Raw genomic sequence first — 20,954 nt, 5'->3', positions numbered from 1 at the left:
GGGAGGCAAGTAAAAAGGTATTTACTTAGCACTCTCAGGCCGTCCGATTGCCCTCCCCCCCCTTCCCGTCAGCAGTACTGCATGCTATTGGCTGGTAAGGGATAGGACTGGGCTGTCAATGGATCTCAACCAAACCAGAGCATGAGAACACAATCCTAACAAGGTCTATTCTGAAGTAAGTCCTATTGTGTTCAATGGGACTTATTCCCAGGAAAGTGAGCGTAGGATTGCAGCCTGAGAAGTTTATCTCTAATGCTATAAGCATCTCACAATAGGTGCATCTCAAACTTTGCATCCATTCTGATGTTTCACTTACATTTGCTCCCTTTGCTAGAAGCCCAGGATAATGCCACCCCCCCTCCAACACACACAGAACTAGAAACCCAAATGTTATTTTATAGGTCTTTATGGCAAGCACACAGAAAGCTTCAGAATATAGACAAAGCGTTCAAAGCACATCTATTTTTATAGCCTGTTACTTATTTTAAAGTCGTTGGTGGTTTTTGTGTTTTGGTTTGGCTTGGAGTTTTCTGGTGGCCAGTTGCTTCAGGGTTGGTAAAGCTGAGATTTAATAGTCAGCTTTTCCCATCCTAGTCAGCTCTTCCTTACTCTACCCGCCCCAGCCAATAAGGCAACACAGTCTGAAATGTCCCACACACTGATTCTACAATAGTAAGATAACTCCCCCCAAAAAGAAAACCAAACACTTTCCCACAAGTCAGAGGCAGCTCTTATAAGAGTCAACAAACCATAATAATGAAAGTAGTGTAAGCTTGTAACAAGCCATCGGTACCACAAAATTTACCACTCCAAAGAAACAGTACTTCTTGTAGCAGGATGTCCATCTTTAGGATGGACGGTGTATGTAATGGGTAGATTTGTATACAGCAAGTACCTTAGGGAAGGCACAGGGCATTTCAGTTTCTTCGCAGCCCGCCCCCCATGATTGCAGCCCCCCCACATGAAATCCCTCATTCCCATAATTAAGGAAAAAAAAATTATGTCTTGATAAATCCTTTTTTTACTAAATAAACAACCATTTTAAATTTTGGAATTGGGCCTTGACTTTCATCAGTATTGTATTTACATATACCTGTTGAAAATATCTGTAAACCAATGATTTTCAACCTTTTTCTGTCTCGTGGCACACTGACAAGGCACTCCAAGTTTTTAACAATTGACAAGGTACACCACGCTGCTGGTGGGGGGCTCACATCTCCTAGTGGCCTTACTAATAAATGACCCAAACTCCCGAGGCACACCTGCAGACCATTTGTGGCATACCAGTGTGTCATGGCACACTGGTTGCAAATTGCTTCTCTAAACAGTTGGCAGTACTCTCTCTCTCTCTCTCTCTCTCTCTCTCTCTCTGTGTGTGTGTGTGTGTGTGTGTGTGTGTGTGTGTCTGAGTTTTCAACATTGCCTGCAGTCAAGACAAAAGGCTCAGAATTGGGTGTGTGTGTGTACCTGGATTTTCAATATTACTTGCCATCAAGACAAAAAGTTCAGAACTGATTGGTTGCAAGGCATGGTATGATTCCAGTTTTATTTTATTTGTTCTCATTTTTATACCACCCTCCCTCCCTCCCAAGAGCTCAAGAACTGCTCCAAAAATTAACCTTCTGATTGAGGGGAAACAACAGTAGCCTTCTTCCCATGAGGTTTTGGATTTCAAATTCTCAGCAAATAATGATAGCAAATATTACTAAAAATAAAATAAATAGGAAAAAAATTGGGGGCGGGGAAGGTGCATGAACAGCTTGAAATGCACTCCTGCGTGTGCATGAAGAACAATTGGTAAAGAATCTCTGACTTACATGGGGGAATGTAAAGGACTGAATCACAGCTATCGCTTAAGTAACAAATAGGGAAGTTCCCAGTTCAAATCTCACCTCAGTCACAAACTCAGCAGGTCGTCTTGGGCAAGCCACTCCCTCTCAGCTCAGCCCCACCAGCTGCAATATGGGGGTGATACCTTATAGCAGTGTTCTTCAATCGTGGGGTTGGAATCCCAATGGGGTCACAAAGCCTCAGTTGTACAGTCGCAGCAACTTACAGGAACGAAACAGATTGAAGACCACTGGACTAGAGTACCGCAAGTTAAAGGGGAAGGCATCTGGTGTGCCCCTTCAGGTAACAGGAAATTGCATTCCAGTTATGCTCAGGTTCTTAGCAGTTGTGCTAAAATAGCTTTCACTAGTCTGGGGCATCGTGGTAACCTTTTCTGCTCTCTCTAATAATAATATTTTGTCGCAGTGAGCAGTGCTAGGAAGGTGTAACAGGGGCAGAAAGTTGGCAGATGGGGTCCCAGGAGGGGGCAGGACCAACAGTGGGTACTCAGACTCATTCTTTGTGGGGTCATATTTGTTTATTGGGGTCATGGCACAAAAAAGATTGAAGACCACTACCTTATAGGAAAATTGTAAAGATTATAACAACACAATACATATGAAACACTCTGAACACTCAAAAGTGCTATACAAATATTATTACTATTCCATTTGAGCAGGGACTAAAACCTGAAGCCTTTGGTGATCCCAGTGACTCCAATCATCTAAATCACCTCCTACAATTGCACAGCCCCAGCCTGTGTTTAGTTTCATGGTCACAGAAGAGTGTGTCCGAACATTTGGGACGTGAGGTTTTTAAAGAGATTTCTAAAACACTGAAGAACTGTTCAACAAGTTGCTATAAACATCGGGAAGTTTGATGAAACTTTACAGTGTGGGGGAAGTTACTAGGAGAGAACAAAGTAAGAGATGGATTCTTAACAGAACAGCATTCCACCTCAACACAGGATATCGTATTAAGAGAAATGTATGGAGAACTGGTTTGAGATTAAATTAAATGCATTGCAGTTCATCCTGGGGCAGAACTGGGCAGAGACAAAGGCAACCCAGAAGAGGCTCAAGCAGCTGAAGAGACTGCCTGGAGCCCTGCAAATGCATTGAAAGCAGTGTAGGACACTCGGGTAAGTTACTGGGGGCTCTCTTTTTAACTTTCTGAACATGTTTGGAGTGGGTCCCTGGTATCCCTGACATCTGCAGATAAACTGAAACAGCGGGTACTGGATCTGTGGATACTGGGGGATGCCTGTACTGATTTCCATAACCACAGCCAGTGTCAGCCCAATCATTCCCCACACTGCTAGACCCAACATCTGCGCTTTGCCTCCAGGGCTACCCAATAAAAGATGGGAGGGGGAACTAATTAATCGTTGCGCTGTATATAGTACACTGCACCTTTGTTTCCTGAGAGACTAAGGAAAGGTTTGCATCAGATGTCACAGCCGAGTCCATTCCTCCTTGCCAGTGGAAAACATATCCACACAGCCAGGTGCGGTTACCTTAACTACTCCAGCTAATACAGACTATGCAAACCCAGAGACAGAGGGAGACAAAGGAGCTGACAGACAGCAATGATTTCCAATAACTGCACTGCAGTTTAATTGAGATGTTATGTTCTACTAATTGACTGCTTAATTAAAAAACAAAACAAAACAGCACACAGGTACCATATGAAAGAAAAACAATCGCTCTGATTTAACTTGCTGATGCAAGCGAGCAATACAATAGAAGCCTGTCATGGGACACAGTATGCATTTTCCTGTCGCCATCCTGGTCCAAATGGAAATGAGGGGTGGAGGCAAGAGATTAAACTCTTTGGAGAGATACTTACACTTCCCCAAGGTTTGGCAGCTTTGCGAAGGCAGAAGGATCAATCTCTGTCAACTTGTTGTGGCTCAGGTTTCTGTTAAAAATAAGAAACAGTGGGATCAGCACTCCGCAGTCACTGCGCTCAGCAAAATTTTTTTGCTCTAATTATTCTGCGATTCTCCATGTTTTAGAATAAGTGCTTATGAAATGGCTAGGGGCAGAAAAAGAAGGAAAAATACATCATGTGTACCAGAGGGGCCTGCATGTATGTATGTGTGTGTGTAATAAATAAATTCCTGTTGTTCCAAGTAGGTTCACACAAACACACAACGCCGAAAGCAAGTCCAAATTTTAAACATCTCTAGAGCTCTCTCCTGAAAGACACAAATGCTTGAACTTCAGGGACTCTTCCCCTGGAAGATAATGCATTGCGCAGTTGTGAAGGAACCAAGAACACCAGAAAGCCTGTTTGATCGGACCAAGGTTCCAGCTAGTCCAGGATCCTATTTCCAACTGTACAATGAATGCAACAACCTTCCCTTGCTGTTTGTTATGGATAAACCTGTACTCAGAAGGTACAAAGTTCCTGAACATGGATGTTTAACTTAACCATCCAACAGCTGCTGATAGATCTCATCTTATGGCAGCAAATCCCATAAATCGGTGATTCTCAAACTTTTTAGCACTGGGATCCACTTTTTAGAATAACCATCTGTTGGGACCTACCAAGAGTGATGTCATTAACCTGGAAGTGATGTCATGGCCAGAAGTGACATCATCAGTGTAGGCTTCAAACCTAAGACACGATCAGCCAAAGGTCCCATTACACATCATTCTCGTGCTGTTATTTTGCATAGATTGGGATTCAAACATTGGATCCTTGGATTCAATTCAAACTTGGATCCTTCTTCAACCACACAGTCCTCCCCCTTTTCCATCTTCTCCCCTAACCAGGGCAAAGCCCTGTGCCTCTCTCGCACCGGGAGACCACGCTACCCAGTAGCTCTATACCCTGTATTTTCAGCTCTGTATTTTCAGTGGCAACTGAAGTAGGTGCTATGCAACCCAATTGGAATTGGCTCATAACCCAACTAGTGGGTCCTGGTCACTGCTTGAGAAATGCTGCCCTAGACTCCTTTCACTTGCCCTGAACTGGCTGTCCCTCAGTTTCTCTGCATGAATCCAAGTCCTGGTATTATGAGAAAGGGACAGAATGAACACAGTATATCTACCCACTTTCTCCAAAGCATGCAGAATTTTATAAATTGCTATCATGTTCCCCGCTTAGTTCTCTTTTTTCCAGACTATAAAAGCCCTGATTCCAGATAATTTATAAATAAATTGATCAACATCATCCCAAAAATAGATCATTCAGAGACTACACTGTAAATCTATACACAAACTGAGTCTGTATGTCTCTCCCTCTGCAGCTAACAGCAAATTGGGAGAGGGGGAAGGGAAATTTGGACTGATGCTGCAGTGCAGGGAAAAGAAAATGTTAGAAGTCCTTTCTGTACCTACATCACAGACCTGTTGTAAACCAAGAGGCTTCCAAAATCGCTTTTAGGAAATGAAAAAGGTATCAGGAGATGCATTTAGGCATCTCCAACATTGTATTTAGTTTGACCTGACAGTTGTGTAGCTAGGCCAGAGTGTGTGTGTGTGTGGGGGGGGGGTGTTCTCCCCCTTGTGGCGAAGGGGCGGTTTTCCACCACCTTTGCTTGGGGGACAGGTGACAGCACCATGCTGCACGGTACGTGCCACAAAATTCCCACCCACCCTCAGCTCCATACTGTTCCAAATGCAGCCATTTCTGGAACCAGGACAGCACATGTGCAAAGGAGGGGGATGACTGCACAGGAGGGTGACTATGTGTGGTGACTGTGAGGGGGGTGGGGGTGACTGCATGAGGGGCATCATTGCATCACCTTAACCAACTTGGTCAGCCAGAACATCCCTTCAGTTTTAACTACCTCACAGGGTTGTTGTGAGGATAATGGGAGGGGAAACCATGTACTTTGCCCTAACTCTTTGGAAGAAGGGGCAAAACGCCCCAAAAAACGTTGGTTGGTGTGTGCTTTTTGGTCTCTATCACTGCTGAAACAGAGACGCCTGCGTTGGCTCGGTCATGTCATGAGAATGGATGATGGCCAGATCCCAAAGTATCTCCTCTATGGAGAACTCGTGCAAGGAAAGCGCCCTACAGGTAGACCACAGCTGCGATACAAGGACATCTGCAAGAGCGATCTGAAGGCCTTAGGAGTGGACCTCAACAAGTGGGAAACCCTGGCCTCTGAGCAGCCAGCTTGGAGGCAGGCTGTGCAACATGGCCTTTCCCAGTTTGAAGAGACACTTGGCCAACAGTCTGAGGCAAAGAAGGAAGGCCCATAGCCAGGGAGACAGACCAGGGACAGACTGCACTTGCTCCCATTGTGGAAGGGATTGTCACTCCCGAATTGGCCTTTTCAGCCACACTAGAAGCTGTTCCAGAACCACCATTCAGAGCGCGATACCATAGTCTTTCGAGACTGAAGGTTGCCAACTGCTATCTGAAACAGTCAATCTTTTGAGGACAAGGGCAATAGAAGAACAATTCAGCAGCAAGGTTAAAGGATAAACAACTAAGCTAGATATCTTCAGTACCTTATCAGCTGAGGTAATGCCAACCTGTTGACCCCCCAGAATGAACTACAAAGGAGGTTACAGCAATATCCTTTATTAGGCCTATTAGTTTATCAGCTCAACTTTACCCTGCATTTCTGCCTCAGATCTTATTAATACAAGAAACAAGTAAGCACCTCTTACACGATTAAAAATATAACATCTTCAAAGTGCCCTACAGAACTTTTAAAAGAACACAACGACGTTCACACACACATACACATAAAACCTTTTCACCTTGCTAAGGGAACATATTACACCGGCTATAAGGATGCCAACAGTGTTCCTTGAAGAGCGTGCCTCTGCTTTCAACATGAGAAGGACACAAAAAAAAACACTTCTCCCGAACTCTCCCCATCAAGAGAGGTTTCCTCTCTGGGTGAAAAACTGGCAGCCTTATTATTATTATGCTGTAAAGTCAAGTAGGTTAATATCTAATGAAAGATGTCAAGCTCCAGCAAAAAAAAAAAAAAAAATCTCACGGTACTTTCCGAGCTAAGTCAACATATCCCCCCAAATAAAAGACAGAACAAAAATGCAATTTGTCCAGATTATCATGAAAAAGAGCCCCTTCCTCAGAAACCACGAAGTCAAGTCTGAGCGCGTCAGAAAGGCGAGGAGGAAAAAGGGCAGGGAGCATGAGCCCTGAAGTCAAAAATTTCCCCAAAGGAATGCACACACGAGCATTGAATTAGGCACACTTGTGTAAGAAAATCAGAAATATTCAGGCTGCAATCCTATATACACACTTACCTGGGAGCAAATCCCATTGAACTTATTAGGAATTGCTTTTGAGGCGACATACACAGACTTGCATCATAAGTCTGGCAATTGCACTCTTACATAACAAGGTTTTTAAACTATTTTTATTAACCCATTTCTGCCCAGCCCACGGGTGCACATATTTAATCCCTGTTGCATATATGCAATGTTGGACAGAAATTATTTTTAAGCATCAAGGTTCTAAAAAGCTAAAATATACAGCAGGCCCTCCTTATCCTTGGTGGTTTAGTTATACACACATCCGCAAATAAGGAATTCCATGGATGCTGAGGTTTGCCAGAAGTTGCTTCTAAAAAGTGGCTTCCAGAGGCTTCTGCGAGCCATTCTAAGGCCTGCAGAGGACAATACAGTGAGACACTGGCTTGGTGCAACCCAGGAGAAGACTTCAGAGGCTCCAGTTAAGTAATTGTGGGGTTAAATCCAGGAATACGGGAGCTGCAGAAGTGGAGGGTCCACTGCATGTTCCATTTAATGTGTGAGGAGATGAGCACCACTCATTAAGACAGGGGTGGCCAACCTCTCAACTTTAGGGCTTCTGGATGGTTAAAGTCCAGTGTAGAAGAGGGAATTTCAGAAGGTGCAGCTTGTCATCTGACTTGTCATGCTGAAATTCCCTCTTCTACACAATTGTTAAAGGTTCAGGAGCCCTAGAGTTGAAAGGTTAACCACCCCTGCATTAAGAACAAAAAATACGGCATCTACCTCAGGAAAAGCGGGCCAACTGGCAACCGAAGCAGATTCTCTCTCTCCCTCCCTCCTTCCTGAGACTTCCAGCTGACAAAGAGGATGACAACGGTGCTAACCCAACCTTCAGTCTCGAAAGACTATGGTATCGCGCTCTGAAAGGTGGTTCTGGCACAGCGTCTAGTGTGGCTGAAAAGGCCAATCCGGGAGTGACAATCCCTTCCACACCGGGAGCATACCATAGCAAAAGGCATAGTGGCCAAATCTGAACAGCAAACTGGCAAGTGCACAGTTCAGTTCTTACCTCAGCCACTAACTTAATCGGTGGCCTTAGGCAAAAGAAGGAGCTTTCTGTCAAGTCACATCCAGTCCACTATTGGCTAGCATTGGCTCTGCTGAATTCCAAGCAAGTAGTCGTTTCCCTACCCTGCTTTCTGGAATCCACCATCAGGAAGAGGCAAGGACTGAACATGAGACCTTCTGCATGAAAAGCACAGGCTGTATCTCTAGATATGGGCCCTCCCAAGACACCTTCTTTCAGTCTCAGTCCAGTTTCCCCTGTGTTCAGGAATATTCTAACCATAGTGAATAAAATTTATTGAATGGGAACCTGTGGAGCCTGGGTTCAAAATTAGACTAGGGTCAAAACTAGACTTCTCAAGCCTAGACTTCTCAAGCATCAGTAAATATATAACGATGGTCGGCCGACTAAGAAAGCTTCTTCCGAAACGGTGAAGAAAAAAATTTGATCAGAACTCAAAGCAGGAGGGACTGTAGTGGGGTGGTGAAGCACATATTTTTGCATGCAGCTGGTCCACAATTTAATCCTGTGCTAGGGCTGGGAAAGACACCTGCCCAAAATTAGAGCTATCTGCACAGCTCTAATATTCCCATAGTATACAGCAGTTTTCTATACTGACAGTCAAATATTTCAGCACAGTTATTACAAAAATAAGGACAACCCAACAACTACAACAAAAACAAATTAAAATTATGTCTATGTGTTCGTATTCCTAGCATTCCAAACCGATCCTGTGTGTGAAATCCATACCAATTTTTGGGCATGCGTTCCATTCCTGCTCAAAGCGTAGGATGAATTCAGCGGGGCTGCAAACATAATTATAGCTGGTCCTCCATGAAGCTGCCTGAACTTTTACACATTTCAAGGCAACGGAGAAGCAAGTGCAACAAAAACTAAAAATCTAGGGCACTTAGATGAATGTACAATATATGTGATATATTATATATATGATATGATAGATGAATGATAAATGATATTAAGAGGTGAATACAGAAGAGGAAATTGATTAGGAGAGATGTAATAATTTATTAGTTATAGTGATAGATGATAGTAATATATGACTTCCTCCATCTTCCAAGAGTGTGTTTATGTAGTGTAGTGTGATATGTATTTTGTGTTATGTGTGTTTGTTTATATTTGTTTTTTGGAAAAATGATAAAAATTTATTTTAAAAAAACAAAAAATCTAGATGCAGATGTCTCAACTCCCTGTGCAAAAGACACAAAATGTCACCAGGATGCCACAGCACCATCTGTTTTTCATCCAAATGGCTGAGGGTTTCAGATGAGTTCCCAGTCATTTTACCTGCCCTTGCAAGTTCAGCAAATTCTACCCAAAGCTTTTCGGCACCTTTTGCTAACAGGCAGAAGGGGGGGGGAGGAGTCTGGGAATGTCTGTTAATGCCAACTATGGCTTTCATTAAACACTTTGTCAGCTTTTGTTCTAACACAACTTTTCACCAACAGCACACAAAAGGAACCAAGAGCCTTGAACAATCAAAATCTTGCCTCTGGCTAATCTGTCGAAAGATAGCTGCCTAGTCCGCAGCTTGTTGAATAGGCACCCCGCCCGAACCCAAAAAAACCTCTGCAGATGCTTCAGATCCGTGAAAACAGAGCACAGTGCACACATGGCTGGGTCTGAATGGAGAAAAGAAAGTCACTGAGTCGCTTAGGAAGGGGTAGCGCATAGTGGAAAACCAACAAGGATCTTTTTCCGATTTAAAAAAAAACAGCTTTTCAATTCAGCCACAGCTGAATCTCAACCTATTAAATCTGCTTATAGGTTCTAAGACAGCTGATGAATTCCACGGCCCCTCCCTGAACTGCGGGGTGCAATAAAAACCAAAAAGCAAGAGGACACAGGGACAGCTTCTACAATACCTTTTCAAAGTCAGCACATCATTGCTAATTCGCGAAGTCCCAGGGCAGGGTTTCCAAAACTTTTTTGACTGGTGGTTCCCTAGACACACTGGGCCATTGGCTGTGGCTCCCCATTAGGATTACAATCCTATACATTGTATAAGGCAGTGGTTCCTAAATTGGTGATTTGCAACCCACCAGCCAGGGAAGCACTTCTTTCGGGCCCCTTTAGGGGTGGGATGGAGCAATGGCAGTGATGGATTGAGCCACTGCTGAGGTCAGAAGGGTTTTTTTTTAAACTCGCAGGCATTCATGCTGGTCTCCGGGGGATGCAAAGAATCCCACAGATGCCTCTGCAGTGCTCCCCAAGCCTCCAATTCACCCCCCCTAGTAATGCCACTGGATATCTCATCACAATGGCACCCTCCTCTACTCAGAAATTCGAGATGCGTCAAAAGCACTACTGTACAGCTAAGAGAGACACATGCTACTTGTACTTAATGTGCTATTGGTTAATTGCAGCAAATAAAGTGAAAAAATGCTGGCTCTGTTAATCTGCATTGCCTAAAGGAAATGTTTTTTATACACACACTGATAGCTGGCAACGAGGATATGAAACATCCTCTATTCATTATTGACAACATGAATAAAAGAATGCCACAGTGTCACAAAGAAAAGGGGGCTGATAAGAAAGGGGTGTCTGGAATCTGATCACAGACTTCTAAAGAAAAAAGATTTGGATAGGCAATTAAATGAAGGGCCCATCTGCAGTGCTGAACTTGTCATCTCAACAGGTGCATCAATTCAGCTTGCACTGAAGATCTTTGTGAGGTTACAAAGTGTTGAGCTGAGGCCTCGGATGCAATGATTCAGATCTCCACTCTGCAGGAAACCCAATGAGTATCCTAGGTTTGGGTGCCGCCTTGGGTGCCCTTCGGGGAGAAAGGCGGAATACAAATCAAATCAAATCAAATCAAATCAATAGGTTTGAGTTCCTCTCAAACAACATTTAAACTAGACACAAGGCAGGATTCAATGTAAATTTACTCAGAAGTCCCACTGACTTCAGTGGGGCTGGCTCCAACTTTTTCCCAAAGAAATGTGCACAGGTTTAACTGTCTTAACTAACTTAAGAAACTGTGTAGTTTCACAAAGAAACTGTAATACTGGGGGACTAGTGGCCCAATCCTATCCAACTTTTCAACTCTGATGCAATCATGCCAACAGGGTGTGTGCTGCGTCCTATGGCGCAGGAGTAACCATGGAGGCCTCCTCAAAGTAAAGGAACATTTTTGCCCCTACCACAGGGCTGCACTGTGACTGCATGGTGCTGAAAAGTTTGATAGGATTAGGTCCTAGGTTATCTTAAGGACAGACCCTTAAGGATTAGGTCCTAGGTTATCTTCTCTTATGAGCCTGTCCAGGCCCTTACATTAGCCTCAAAGGTCCTGCTCTCTGGCCCACCATTAATAGAAATCCACTTGGAATGTACCAAAGTTGGGATCTTTTCAGTGGCAGCACCCCAATTGTGCAATTTCCTTCCCAGGAAGGAATTTTCTACTGTTGTTTTCCCTGCTATTGCCATTGCTTGACTCCGTTACTCTATTTCAGTCAGGACCCACATTTTAGAATGAGAATCTGTCACCGGAAGTGATGTCATAACTGGAAGTATCATCATCAAGCAGGAAAATTTTTGACAATCCTAGGCTGCAGTCCTACCCAGGAGAAAGTCCCATTTACTATCATTGTTAAAAAGCATATATATAATAACCTGTTAAAAGTGCAGATCTGCAAAATTTCCCCAAATGCAGTCACATACCTTGGTAGCATCAAGTCTAATATATTCAAAATAAAATATTTTAAAAAATGGGGACCCACCTGAAATTGGTTCACGACCCACCTGGTGGGTCCCAACCACAGTTTGAGAAACACTGCTCTATTTGATTGCTGTTATTTTAATGGGGTTTTTTTTTTTGTTTGTTTGATTGCTTTCTTATTTGCCCTGTTTATTATTGGAGAAGCTGGTCTGTTGTTCACAAGCAAGAAGCAAAGCAAAAGTGTGTCACATGAAATAAATAAATGCTTTTAGGGAGAAAGACACTCCTGGTGCAGTAAACCAGTTGTTAATAAAAGCAACCGGACTCAGTCTAAACAACCTAATATTCAATCAAATCCAAAATCTGTCATTTTCAAGGATTCTCAATGTACAATGTTACATTTTCATGGGCAAATGTAATTACTAGGGAGATCTGATTTGCAGGTATACAACCTATTTTAGCGCTGGAGAGATTACTCACTGTCAACATCACCTATAATAGATATTGAACTCTATGGGCTCAACCTCATATTCTGTAGACACAAGTCAGTATGAATTAATCACCCCAGGCCAAGGGAGCAGATGTCCAGTAGCAGTTTATTATGGGAAGAATGAACAGTTCTAGGAATTGGCTGGAGCAGATAGGAAGATATTCTGGAGAAGCAAACCATGAAACATACACACACACACCCCTCTTTTATTTTGGAAGGGCTGTTCCACTAGCCTAAAGGGCCCAGATTGCCCACTGTTGCATCATAATAAGTGATGCAGGCTAAAGAGAGAAGGAGGGGATTGAACTTTTTTTTTTGTACTGTATGAACACCAAAGCAGCTCTGACTTCAGTATTCTCCAAGCTCAACGTGACCTCTTACTCTTGAGGAAAAATACACGTGAGAAAAATCGAGATAAAGTCATCGGTTTCTGTAAATAAACTTACTACACAACGGATCGTTTAATCATTATCAACACTGTAATCTGTGGCAAGTCAGAGTGCAGGCACCTTCTTCCCATCTGGCTGTGCAATGACAAGGACTCTATTTTGATCCTGGCCAATCCCTCTTCCAGTCACTGATCAGGGATCAGTCCTGCCCACTTCTGTGAAAGCAGAACTGCCAGACAATCAATCGTGCCTCTTTTAAAAAGCAGGCACAGTACTTCAAAGTTTATTCATCTTTCCGAGAGCCTCTCTTTCTCTCTTCGTTCTCATTATTAAAAAATACAGGATGGTGCAACCTGTCCCCCAACCACATTATTGGGACCTGGAAAGCTCACAAAAGGAACATTTTATATGTTAAAATCAGTATGTTTTATTTTAAAAGATATTTATTAACAGAATTTTGCAAAAGCACTACCCTGAGGTTTTACAACAACAGATACATTAGAGCAGTGTTTCTCAACCAGTGGTATGGGTACCACCAGTGATACTTGAGGTGGAGTGGTACGCACAGGACCCCTGGACCCCTGCTGCCCAGCAATGAGACCAGGAACACAACACAACAACAAAGAGCAGGAGGAGGCCCGGCTCAGCAGGCAGAGCTCCAAAGCATGCTTCTTCATGCTCAGAACAGTTCTTCCCTCCATCCTGAGCCTCTTACTGGTGTTGTCATGTTGCATCTGGCTCCCAATGATGTCATTGGCAGGTACTTCAGGTGGCACTTCAAATAGGTGGACCACGTTAAGTGGTTCACCAGAGGTCAAACCTTGAGAAACACTGCACTAGAGAGATTTCCAGCCTGCCTGACATAATCTCCAGAAGCCCTCTCTCAGGTGTTCAGAAGGGGGTCCTTCTCAGTGGTTGTGCTCCAATTATGAAACTCCATTGTAATGGGCAATCACTTATTGAGACCACACTTCCTTTACAGCACCACGGATGGATGGAGAGAAGGACCCACAGACAGATGGATACAAATAGAAGTTCTTATTTTGAATTTAACTTGCTACAGTGTATGGAGTTTCATGTCCAGCTTTGGATCCAGACCAACATCTGGGTCCACTCTGTGCAGCAGTAATGTTGGGATAATATAATGACACTCTCTACATGGGGCTGCCCTTGAAGGCAGTTCAGAAACTACAACTAGGGCAGAATGCAGCAGCTGGTGTGGTTACTGGAGAATGGCACCTTACCACTTGAACTGAGTCACACTGAAAGTTTCAATTAGCTTCACCCACATTCCCATTAGAAAAATCACATTGTGGAGAGTGGGTGGAGGTTCTCCCAAGACTGAAGAGAAGTAGCGTGTGGCGTAGCTTTTGCTGAAGGAAAGGTTTATCAGTGGCTTTTGTGGAGAAGAGAAAAATTGTGATAAGGGCGAAACATAACGAATGAAGAATGCATCATTTGAAACATCACAAGCTGGTGAGGATAATAAATATCTGCCTCAATGCACGAGATGGTGTTGCTGTAGTACATATGCAGCCTAAATCCTGCTCTGCCTTGGGATTGCACCCATATCATAAAACGCAAAATGTTAGAGCTGGTACTTTGGAGGTCATCTAGGCCAACCTCCTACTTGGTATATGTGACTACAGCATGCCTGGCAAATCACCATCTGGCCTCTGCTTGAAAACCTCCAATGAGGGAGACTCTGCAAACTGTATAAGACAAAATAGATCAGTATCAGACACTTTTCAAAGTTAGCAAATTCTTCCTCAAACCTAGCCTAAAACCTACTTCCCTGTACAGTAGTTTTAACTGCCCTTTGAGCCTACTGAGATCAGCTTTCCTGAAATCCACAGTACATGTCTGACTACACTTAGGTTTCTTTTTCCTTGATACCAAGAATTCCAAGATGACATGCTCACTTTCGCTCAAAGTCCCTGCTAACTTTCACTTCCTCAACCAATTCCTCTCTGCTGGTAGGGATTCAATGCAGGGAAGTCCATGACCTGGCCCATTTAACAACAACAACAAAAAAGCCTCCACTTCCTGTCCAAGAATGTCACACATTCCCAGTTCCTGTATGACTTGTAGCTACTATTCTACAGGACTGCCACCCACGACTGTTTCTCCTCAAGCTGTGACAGTCATAATATAGAATAGACAGCTGGTGTAGCAGAGTGGCTAAAGGCGCAATCCTAGCTTGCCCTTGGGCTGGCCCAAATCCCTTGTGCCGGCCCAGGAGAGTCACAAACTTGCTGTAAAGCACGTTTGCGCCTCCTCTAGAGTCAGCTGGGCTGCCACTGGGACACGTGCCGGCCTGCAGAGGCTGAATCCAGCCTCTGTGCCAACTTCATGGGGGAGCCTTGCGTCAGCTGAGCTTGGTGGACACAAGGCTCTGAGATGGGTGGGAAGGAGGTGGGGAAGAGTCGGGAGGGAGGTGTTCCAGGGTGGGGGGAGGGCACGTGAAGGACGGTCCCAGGGGCAGGTGGGCGGAGAGTGGGAGATGGGGCTGGGACCCTGCAGATATGCGGATCCTAGCCCCATTCCGGACTGATGCCACCTCCAGAGGTGATGCGAGTCTGAGGAGACCCATTGGGGCTGCAGTGGCTTACCCGGGTTAAGGGGAAGAGTTTCCCCTTACCTCTGGTTGAGCCACTTTGGGCCCCTATCTTGTGCTGGATTCAGCACTGGCCTCCTGGTCTGTCTGTTCCAGCACAAGATAGGATTGTGCTGCACGAGGCTGAGCTACAAGTCAGGACTTCCTTCTGTCACGTAAGAGGTCAATCCACACGGTGTACAAGAACACTTATTCACCTTGTGGGGTTGTCGTAAGTATCCCATTAAGATAATACATGAATGGTGCTTTGGACACTCAGAAAGTGCTACAAAATGCCTAATATTCCACATGACTTCAAGAGTTGCATGGTATAAAGTTTGCATTTCAGTCATTAAAAATAAAAATACACCACAGACAGTGTGTGTATGTGTGTCAGCCCAATCCTAACCAACTTTCCAGCACCTATGGAGCCACTGTGCAGCCCCAAGGTAAGGGAACAAACATTTTCTTACCCTGAAGTGGTCTCCATGACTGTCCCCCCCTCCCTCCACCAGAGAATGCAGAAACTGTCCTGTCTGCACAGCTACATCAGCACTGGAAAGTTGGTTAGGACTGGGCTCTATCCACGCAATATGCTTGCTTGTACCTTCTCTTTAAAAGCAACTTCCTTGCGATTGTGAACAGCATTTTGATGGCCCAATATTTTTGCTGAGGTTTTTTTTCCCTACCCCCTTCCAAAAAAAGAAACAGCCCAGACCTGAAACTGGCTATTTGAAATGGAGGTGTACAGTTTCTACAGTCGTATGCTTGTCTCCATCTAACAAATCAATGGACAATAATAATTTAAGTCCCAGTCATGGTAGGATTTTATTACTAATAAAGCACCAGGCAATTTAATGGATCCTGAAAAGGGCAACTGAAAGGAAGCTAACTTCATTTTTCCTCCCCCTAGAAAGATGTAGGTAAAAATGATAAAAATGGAATGCTTAATGAATAGATAATGTTACATTTGGAAAGAATTACAGCAAAATACATACAAATACATCTTTAATTATCTGTTCTTTACCTTCAGGGTAAAGAATGCTAAAATTGTGAACATGCCTTTCTCCCTTTTGCTATGTTGCCAAATGGAACAACTATATTTTTTCCCCACTTTACTTCTATAGAAGTTTTTTTAAATGCATATATGAATACAACTAGAATTAAATAAATAAACATTGTTTGAAAGATTTATATACCATCTTTCTCCTATCGAGTTTAAGAAGGCTCACAACTAAATTTTTAAAAAACCACCAAAAATGTATTCCAAGGCCAACTCAAGAAGAAAAACAGCAGCAAAACACAATGGGGAAAAAAGAAGAGAACAAGCAGGAAGTGGCAAAAAAAAAAGTCAAGAAAGGTTTACAAAAACCTGCTGAAGTTTGTTTTTAAAAAAAAAAAAAAAAAAGTATTTGGCTTCTCCCCAAAAGATTGGTTCAGAGTGAGCTGGCTGCACCTCACGGGTTAAAGGAGGGGAGACGGACATTTTGCACGTTCCCAAAAACCTCACCTCAGGCAGAAGACCCACAAGAGTTTGCCTCAGACATGAAGACTTGTATGGAAGCAGACAGTACTTCATGTGCCTTGGCCCCAAGCCATTTATCAGTGTCTGCACTAACTTCTGGCTTCCATCTTGGGAGCCGGGTAACAACAGCCTAAATGCAACACAAATAAGAAAATGTTTCTTTAACCAAAGTGCAATTGATCTGTGGAACTCCTTGCCACAGGGCAGGGTGACAGCACCTGACTCAGATGCCTTTAAAAGCGGATTGGAGAGATTTATTGAGGAAAAATTCATCACAGATTACAAGCCATGAGGGGAAAAGCAATCTCTGGTTCCAGAAGTAGGCAGTCTCTGTATGTGAGGAAATACAGGATACAGGCATCTTGTTGTCTTGTATGCTTCCTGAGGCATATGGTGGGCCATCTAGTCTAGAAGCTGGACTGGATGGGCCTTTGGCCTGAGGCAGCAGGGCTCTTCTTATGTCATTGTGACAGGACTAGACTGGGGGCTCCCCATTAATCCTATAATTCTATACATTGCGTATACATTGTGTACATCTACACGCAATCCTATACATTGTACAGGGCAGTGGGTTTTTTTACAAGGATTCTGGGGCTTCCTTGGCTGGTTTCCATGGCTCCCCAGGAGAGCCACAGCTCACGGTTTGAGAAGCACTGCCCTATGGCTGTTACCCTTCATCGGATCAAATGCTGGCAGCTGCTGCCTTACAGGCTCCTGCTCAAGCAGCAGGCAACATGCCTTGTAGCTCACAAAATTTTTTTTAACTCAACTTGTTTCAAGCTGTATGAAAACTCATCTACTCCTTAAATATCTTTAATGCTAATAGAAATTGTGATATAAAATAAGCTGCATCTTCTGCTGGGGAAAAAAAAGAGCAAGAGATGATGTTTAATAACAGATATAAGCTAACAATGATGTAGCACCAATGGGAACACAAGGCAGGCTTGAAACATAAAATGCTCCCCAGTCATAATCTCTCCCCTTCATCAACCCTTTAACATTTCGTTTTGGCCCAACAAACATACAGGGCTTTTCTTTTACTTTTCTATCATAAACAGATTCATATATAATACTTACAACATCCATTAGAATATCACAAACAGAACAAAACTGGTACAACATCAGAATAATTGGAAAAAAACCATATATAGTTGCTTATTTCCCCCACCCCAAAAGTTCAGAAACAAAGAACCGTCCTGTAAGCATGTGCTTGCCACATCTCTATAATTTCCTCTGATGCTTTCTCCATTGTTGCCAGCCCCCACAGCCTCAATAAACAGGCCTTCACATTTGGTACATCCAAATTCTTCTGTATGTTAGCAATGCAAATTCCTGCAGCTGGAAAGACATTCCTTATCGACTTTTGATTCAAAACTGGAACTGAATCATGAATAGATTTGACAGCAATACTTCTGGGGCATCTAACTGATTAAAGTCCTGCCATTAAATCGATTATTTTCACTATTTCCTGCCAATAAGCTTTCTATTGGGGGGAACCCCACCGCATATGGATATTCAGTCAATTCTCCGTATCCTCTGAGGTCAGGTTCCTGAAAAACCCAGCTGATACAGAAACTGTCGTTACTGAGTCATTAATCCTATAGAATTCATAGGGTTAGATTGCATGGACCCTATAAGCTACACACTATATAAGGTATAAAAGGATGACCTACTATCATATTCATTTCTAGTCATATTCATTTCTTTCCTCCCTCTTCCTGGATGGCTCAAGTGAGCTAATAAGAGTGTAAGAATAAAAACAAGTTACCATTTTTAAAAAAGTGCACCCTAGAAAGTAGTTCTCAACTTTTAACACCGGGACCCACTTTCTAGAATGAGAATCTGGCAGGATCCCCCAGAAGTGATGTCATGACAGGAAGTGACATCATCAAGCAGGAAAAATTTTTAACACTCCTAGGCTGCAATCCTACCAGCACTTACCCAGGAGTAAGTCCCATTTACTATCATTGTTAAAACCATATACATAGTAGCCTGTTAAAAGTACAGATCTGTAACATTTCCCCAAATGTAGTCACTTATCATAGCAGCATCAAATCTAATATATTAAAATAAAATATTAAATGAATGGGGACCCACCTGAAATGGATTCATGACCCACCTAGTGGGACCCACCACAGTTTGAGAAACACTGTCCTAGAAGTTACAGCAGTTCCAGAAGTTGTAGCCAGAGCCAGCTATGACACGGCAAAGCATTCTGGGACTTCTACCAGCTGCTACAAGTCGTCCTGGGGCACTGCCAGAAGTTGACTAGTTGCAAAATAGCTTCAGGATGACTGCAGATAGCTTCAGAAGGGCAGGGATAGCTTGAAAATGGCTGCCACATATACAGAATGGCCCTGTGAACAGCTTGAAAATGGCTGTGGATACCTTCAGAATGGCCACGAACGCAGCAGATAGCAGAGAACAGTAAGCGGATGGCATAGCGGTAAGTGGGTGGCATGGCAGTAAGTAATTTTTGTGTTCTCATGGATAAGTGGATCTGTGGGGACTGACTGGACGTTCTTCACTTGGCACATCCCCTTCAAACATAAACTGGTACTGAATCAATTCGTATACGTCACCCTCCATGGAGTAAATACCATCTGGTACCACGACTCTGAGCGAAAATTTCCAGATGAGGATTAGCCTTAATCAAAACCTCCTGCCCATCCATCACACATTTAAACCCATTCCAATACTCTGGACATAATAGCATCTCTAATCCTCAAACTCACAAGTTTTATTATGTACCTTGGTTTATTCTACCTTTACGCATAAACTAACCTTTACGCTCACTCTACAGCACATGTTTTCTGAAAATTAGTCTGCCAACTGTGGTTTTAAATATTTTAGTACCCCTTTTTCTTGTTCTTTCAGAAGTATTCAAAACTTCAGATTATTTTTCATTGTTTCAGCGTCAACTAGTTCTATCTTCTTAACTGGTTTATCTCCAAACTTTGTTCTCTGTTTTTTACATGGAAGAATTTCTATGGTTTTCATGTCCTGCTGAATTCCTTTCTCCAATTTTTCTTCCATCTCCAAGTATTGGTTCACCGTTATTATTGTTTTATATTATTATTTCCCCTCATAATGAAGTGACATGAAACAGTCCACATGTAAAGTAAAAGATAATGAAGGCCAGCAAGGACCTAATATGACCGTCTGTCCCTCCTACCCTGATGTTGGCAACCTTCAGTCTCGAAAGACTATGGTATCGCGCTCTGAAAGGTGGTTCTGGAACAGCATCTAGTGTGGCTGAAAAGGCCGATTCGGGAGTGACAATCCCTTCCACACCGGGAGCAAGTGCAGCCTGTCCCTGATCTGTCTCCCTGGCTATGGGCCTTCCTTCTTTGCCTCAGACTGTTGGCCAAGTGTCTCCTACCCCCCTAACCAAACAAACAGCAAGTCCTAATAAAGAACATCAGTAAAGCAGCTACCACGTTTTCCAGACTCACAAAGAGAGTCTGGTCCAACAAGAAGCTGACGGAACATACCAAGATCCAGGTCTACAGAGCTTGCGTCCTGAGTACACTTCTGTACTGCAGCGAGTCATGGACTCTTCGCTCACAACAGGAGAGGAAACTGAGCGCTTTCCACATGCGCTGCCTCCGACGCATCCTCGGCATCACCTGGCAGGACAAAGTTCCAAACAACACAGTCCTGGAACGTGCTGGAATCCCTAGCATGTATTCACTGCTGAAACAGAGACGCCTGCGTTGGCTTGGTCATGTCGTGAGAATGGATGATGGCCGGATCCCAAAGGATCTCCTCTATGGAGAACTCGTGCAAGGAAAGCGCCCTACAGGTAGACCACAGCTGCGATACAAGGACATCTGCAAGAGGGATCTGAAGGCCTTAGGGATGGACCTCAACAAGTGGGAAACCCTGGCCTCTGAGCGGCCCGCTTGGAGGCAGGCTGTGCAGCATGGCCTTTCCCAGTTTGAAGAGACACTTTGCCAACAGTCTGAGGCTAAGAGGCAAAGAAGGAAGGCCCATAGCCAGGGAGACAGACCAGGGACAGACTGCACTTGCTCCCGGTGTGGAAGGGATTGTCACTCCCGGATTGGCCTTTTCAGCCACACTAGACGCTGTGCCAGAACCACCTTTCAGAGCGCGATACCATAGTCTTTCGAGACTGAAGGTTGCCAGTATTACTAAAGAACAACAAACCAAACAAGGAACGAGAAGTA

At 43.7% G+C, this 20,954-nt stretch overlaps 1 protein-coding gene across 1 annotated transcript in view; it reads right to left on the bottom strand.

Annotated features, from left to right (window-relative positions):
• Positions 1-20,954, bottom strand: part of LRIG1 (leucine rich repeats and immunoglobulin like domains 1) — a 150,733-nt gene that overhangs the window by 83,466 nt on the left and 46,313 nt on the right. The window contains exon 2 of the mRNA XM_066617267.1: positions 3,679-3,750. Within this exon, the coding sequence (XP_066473364.1) occupies positions 3,679-3,750 (72 nt within the window). The remainder of the gene's footprint in view (positions 1-3,678; positions 3,751-20,954) is intronic.

Source organism: Tiliqua scincoides, chromosome 2 (assembly GCF_035046505.1).
Source record: "Tiliqua scincoides isolate rTilSci1 chromosome 2, rTilSci1.hap2, whole genome shotgun sequence".
NCBI classification, from domain to species: Eukaryota; Metazoa; Chordata; class Lepidosauria; order Squamata; family Scincidae; genus Tiliqua; species Tiliqua scincoides.
Note: the sequence above shows the minus strand (reverse complement) of the source record. Positions and strands in the feature narration are given on the sequence as shown.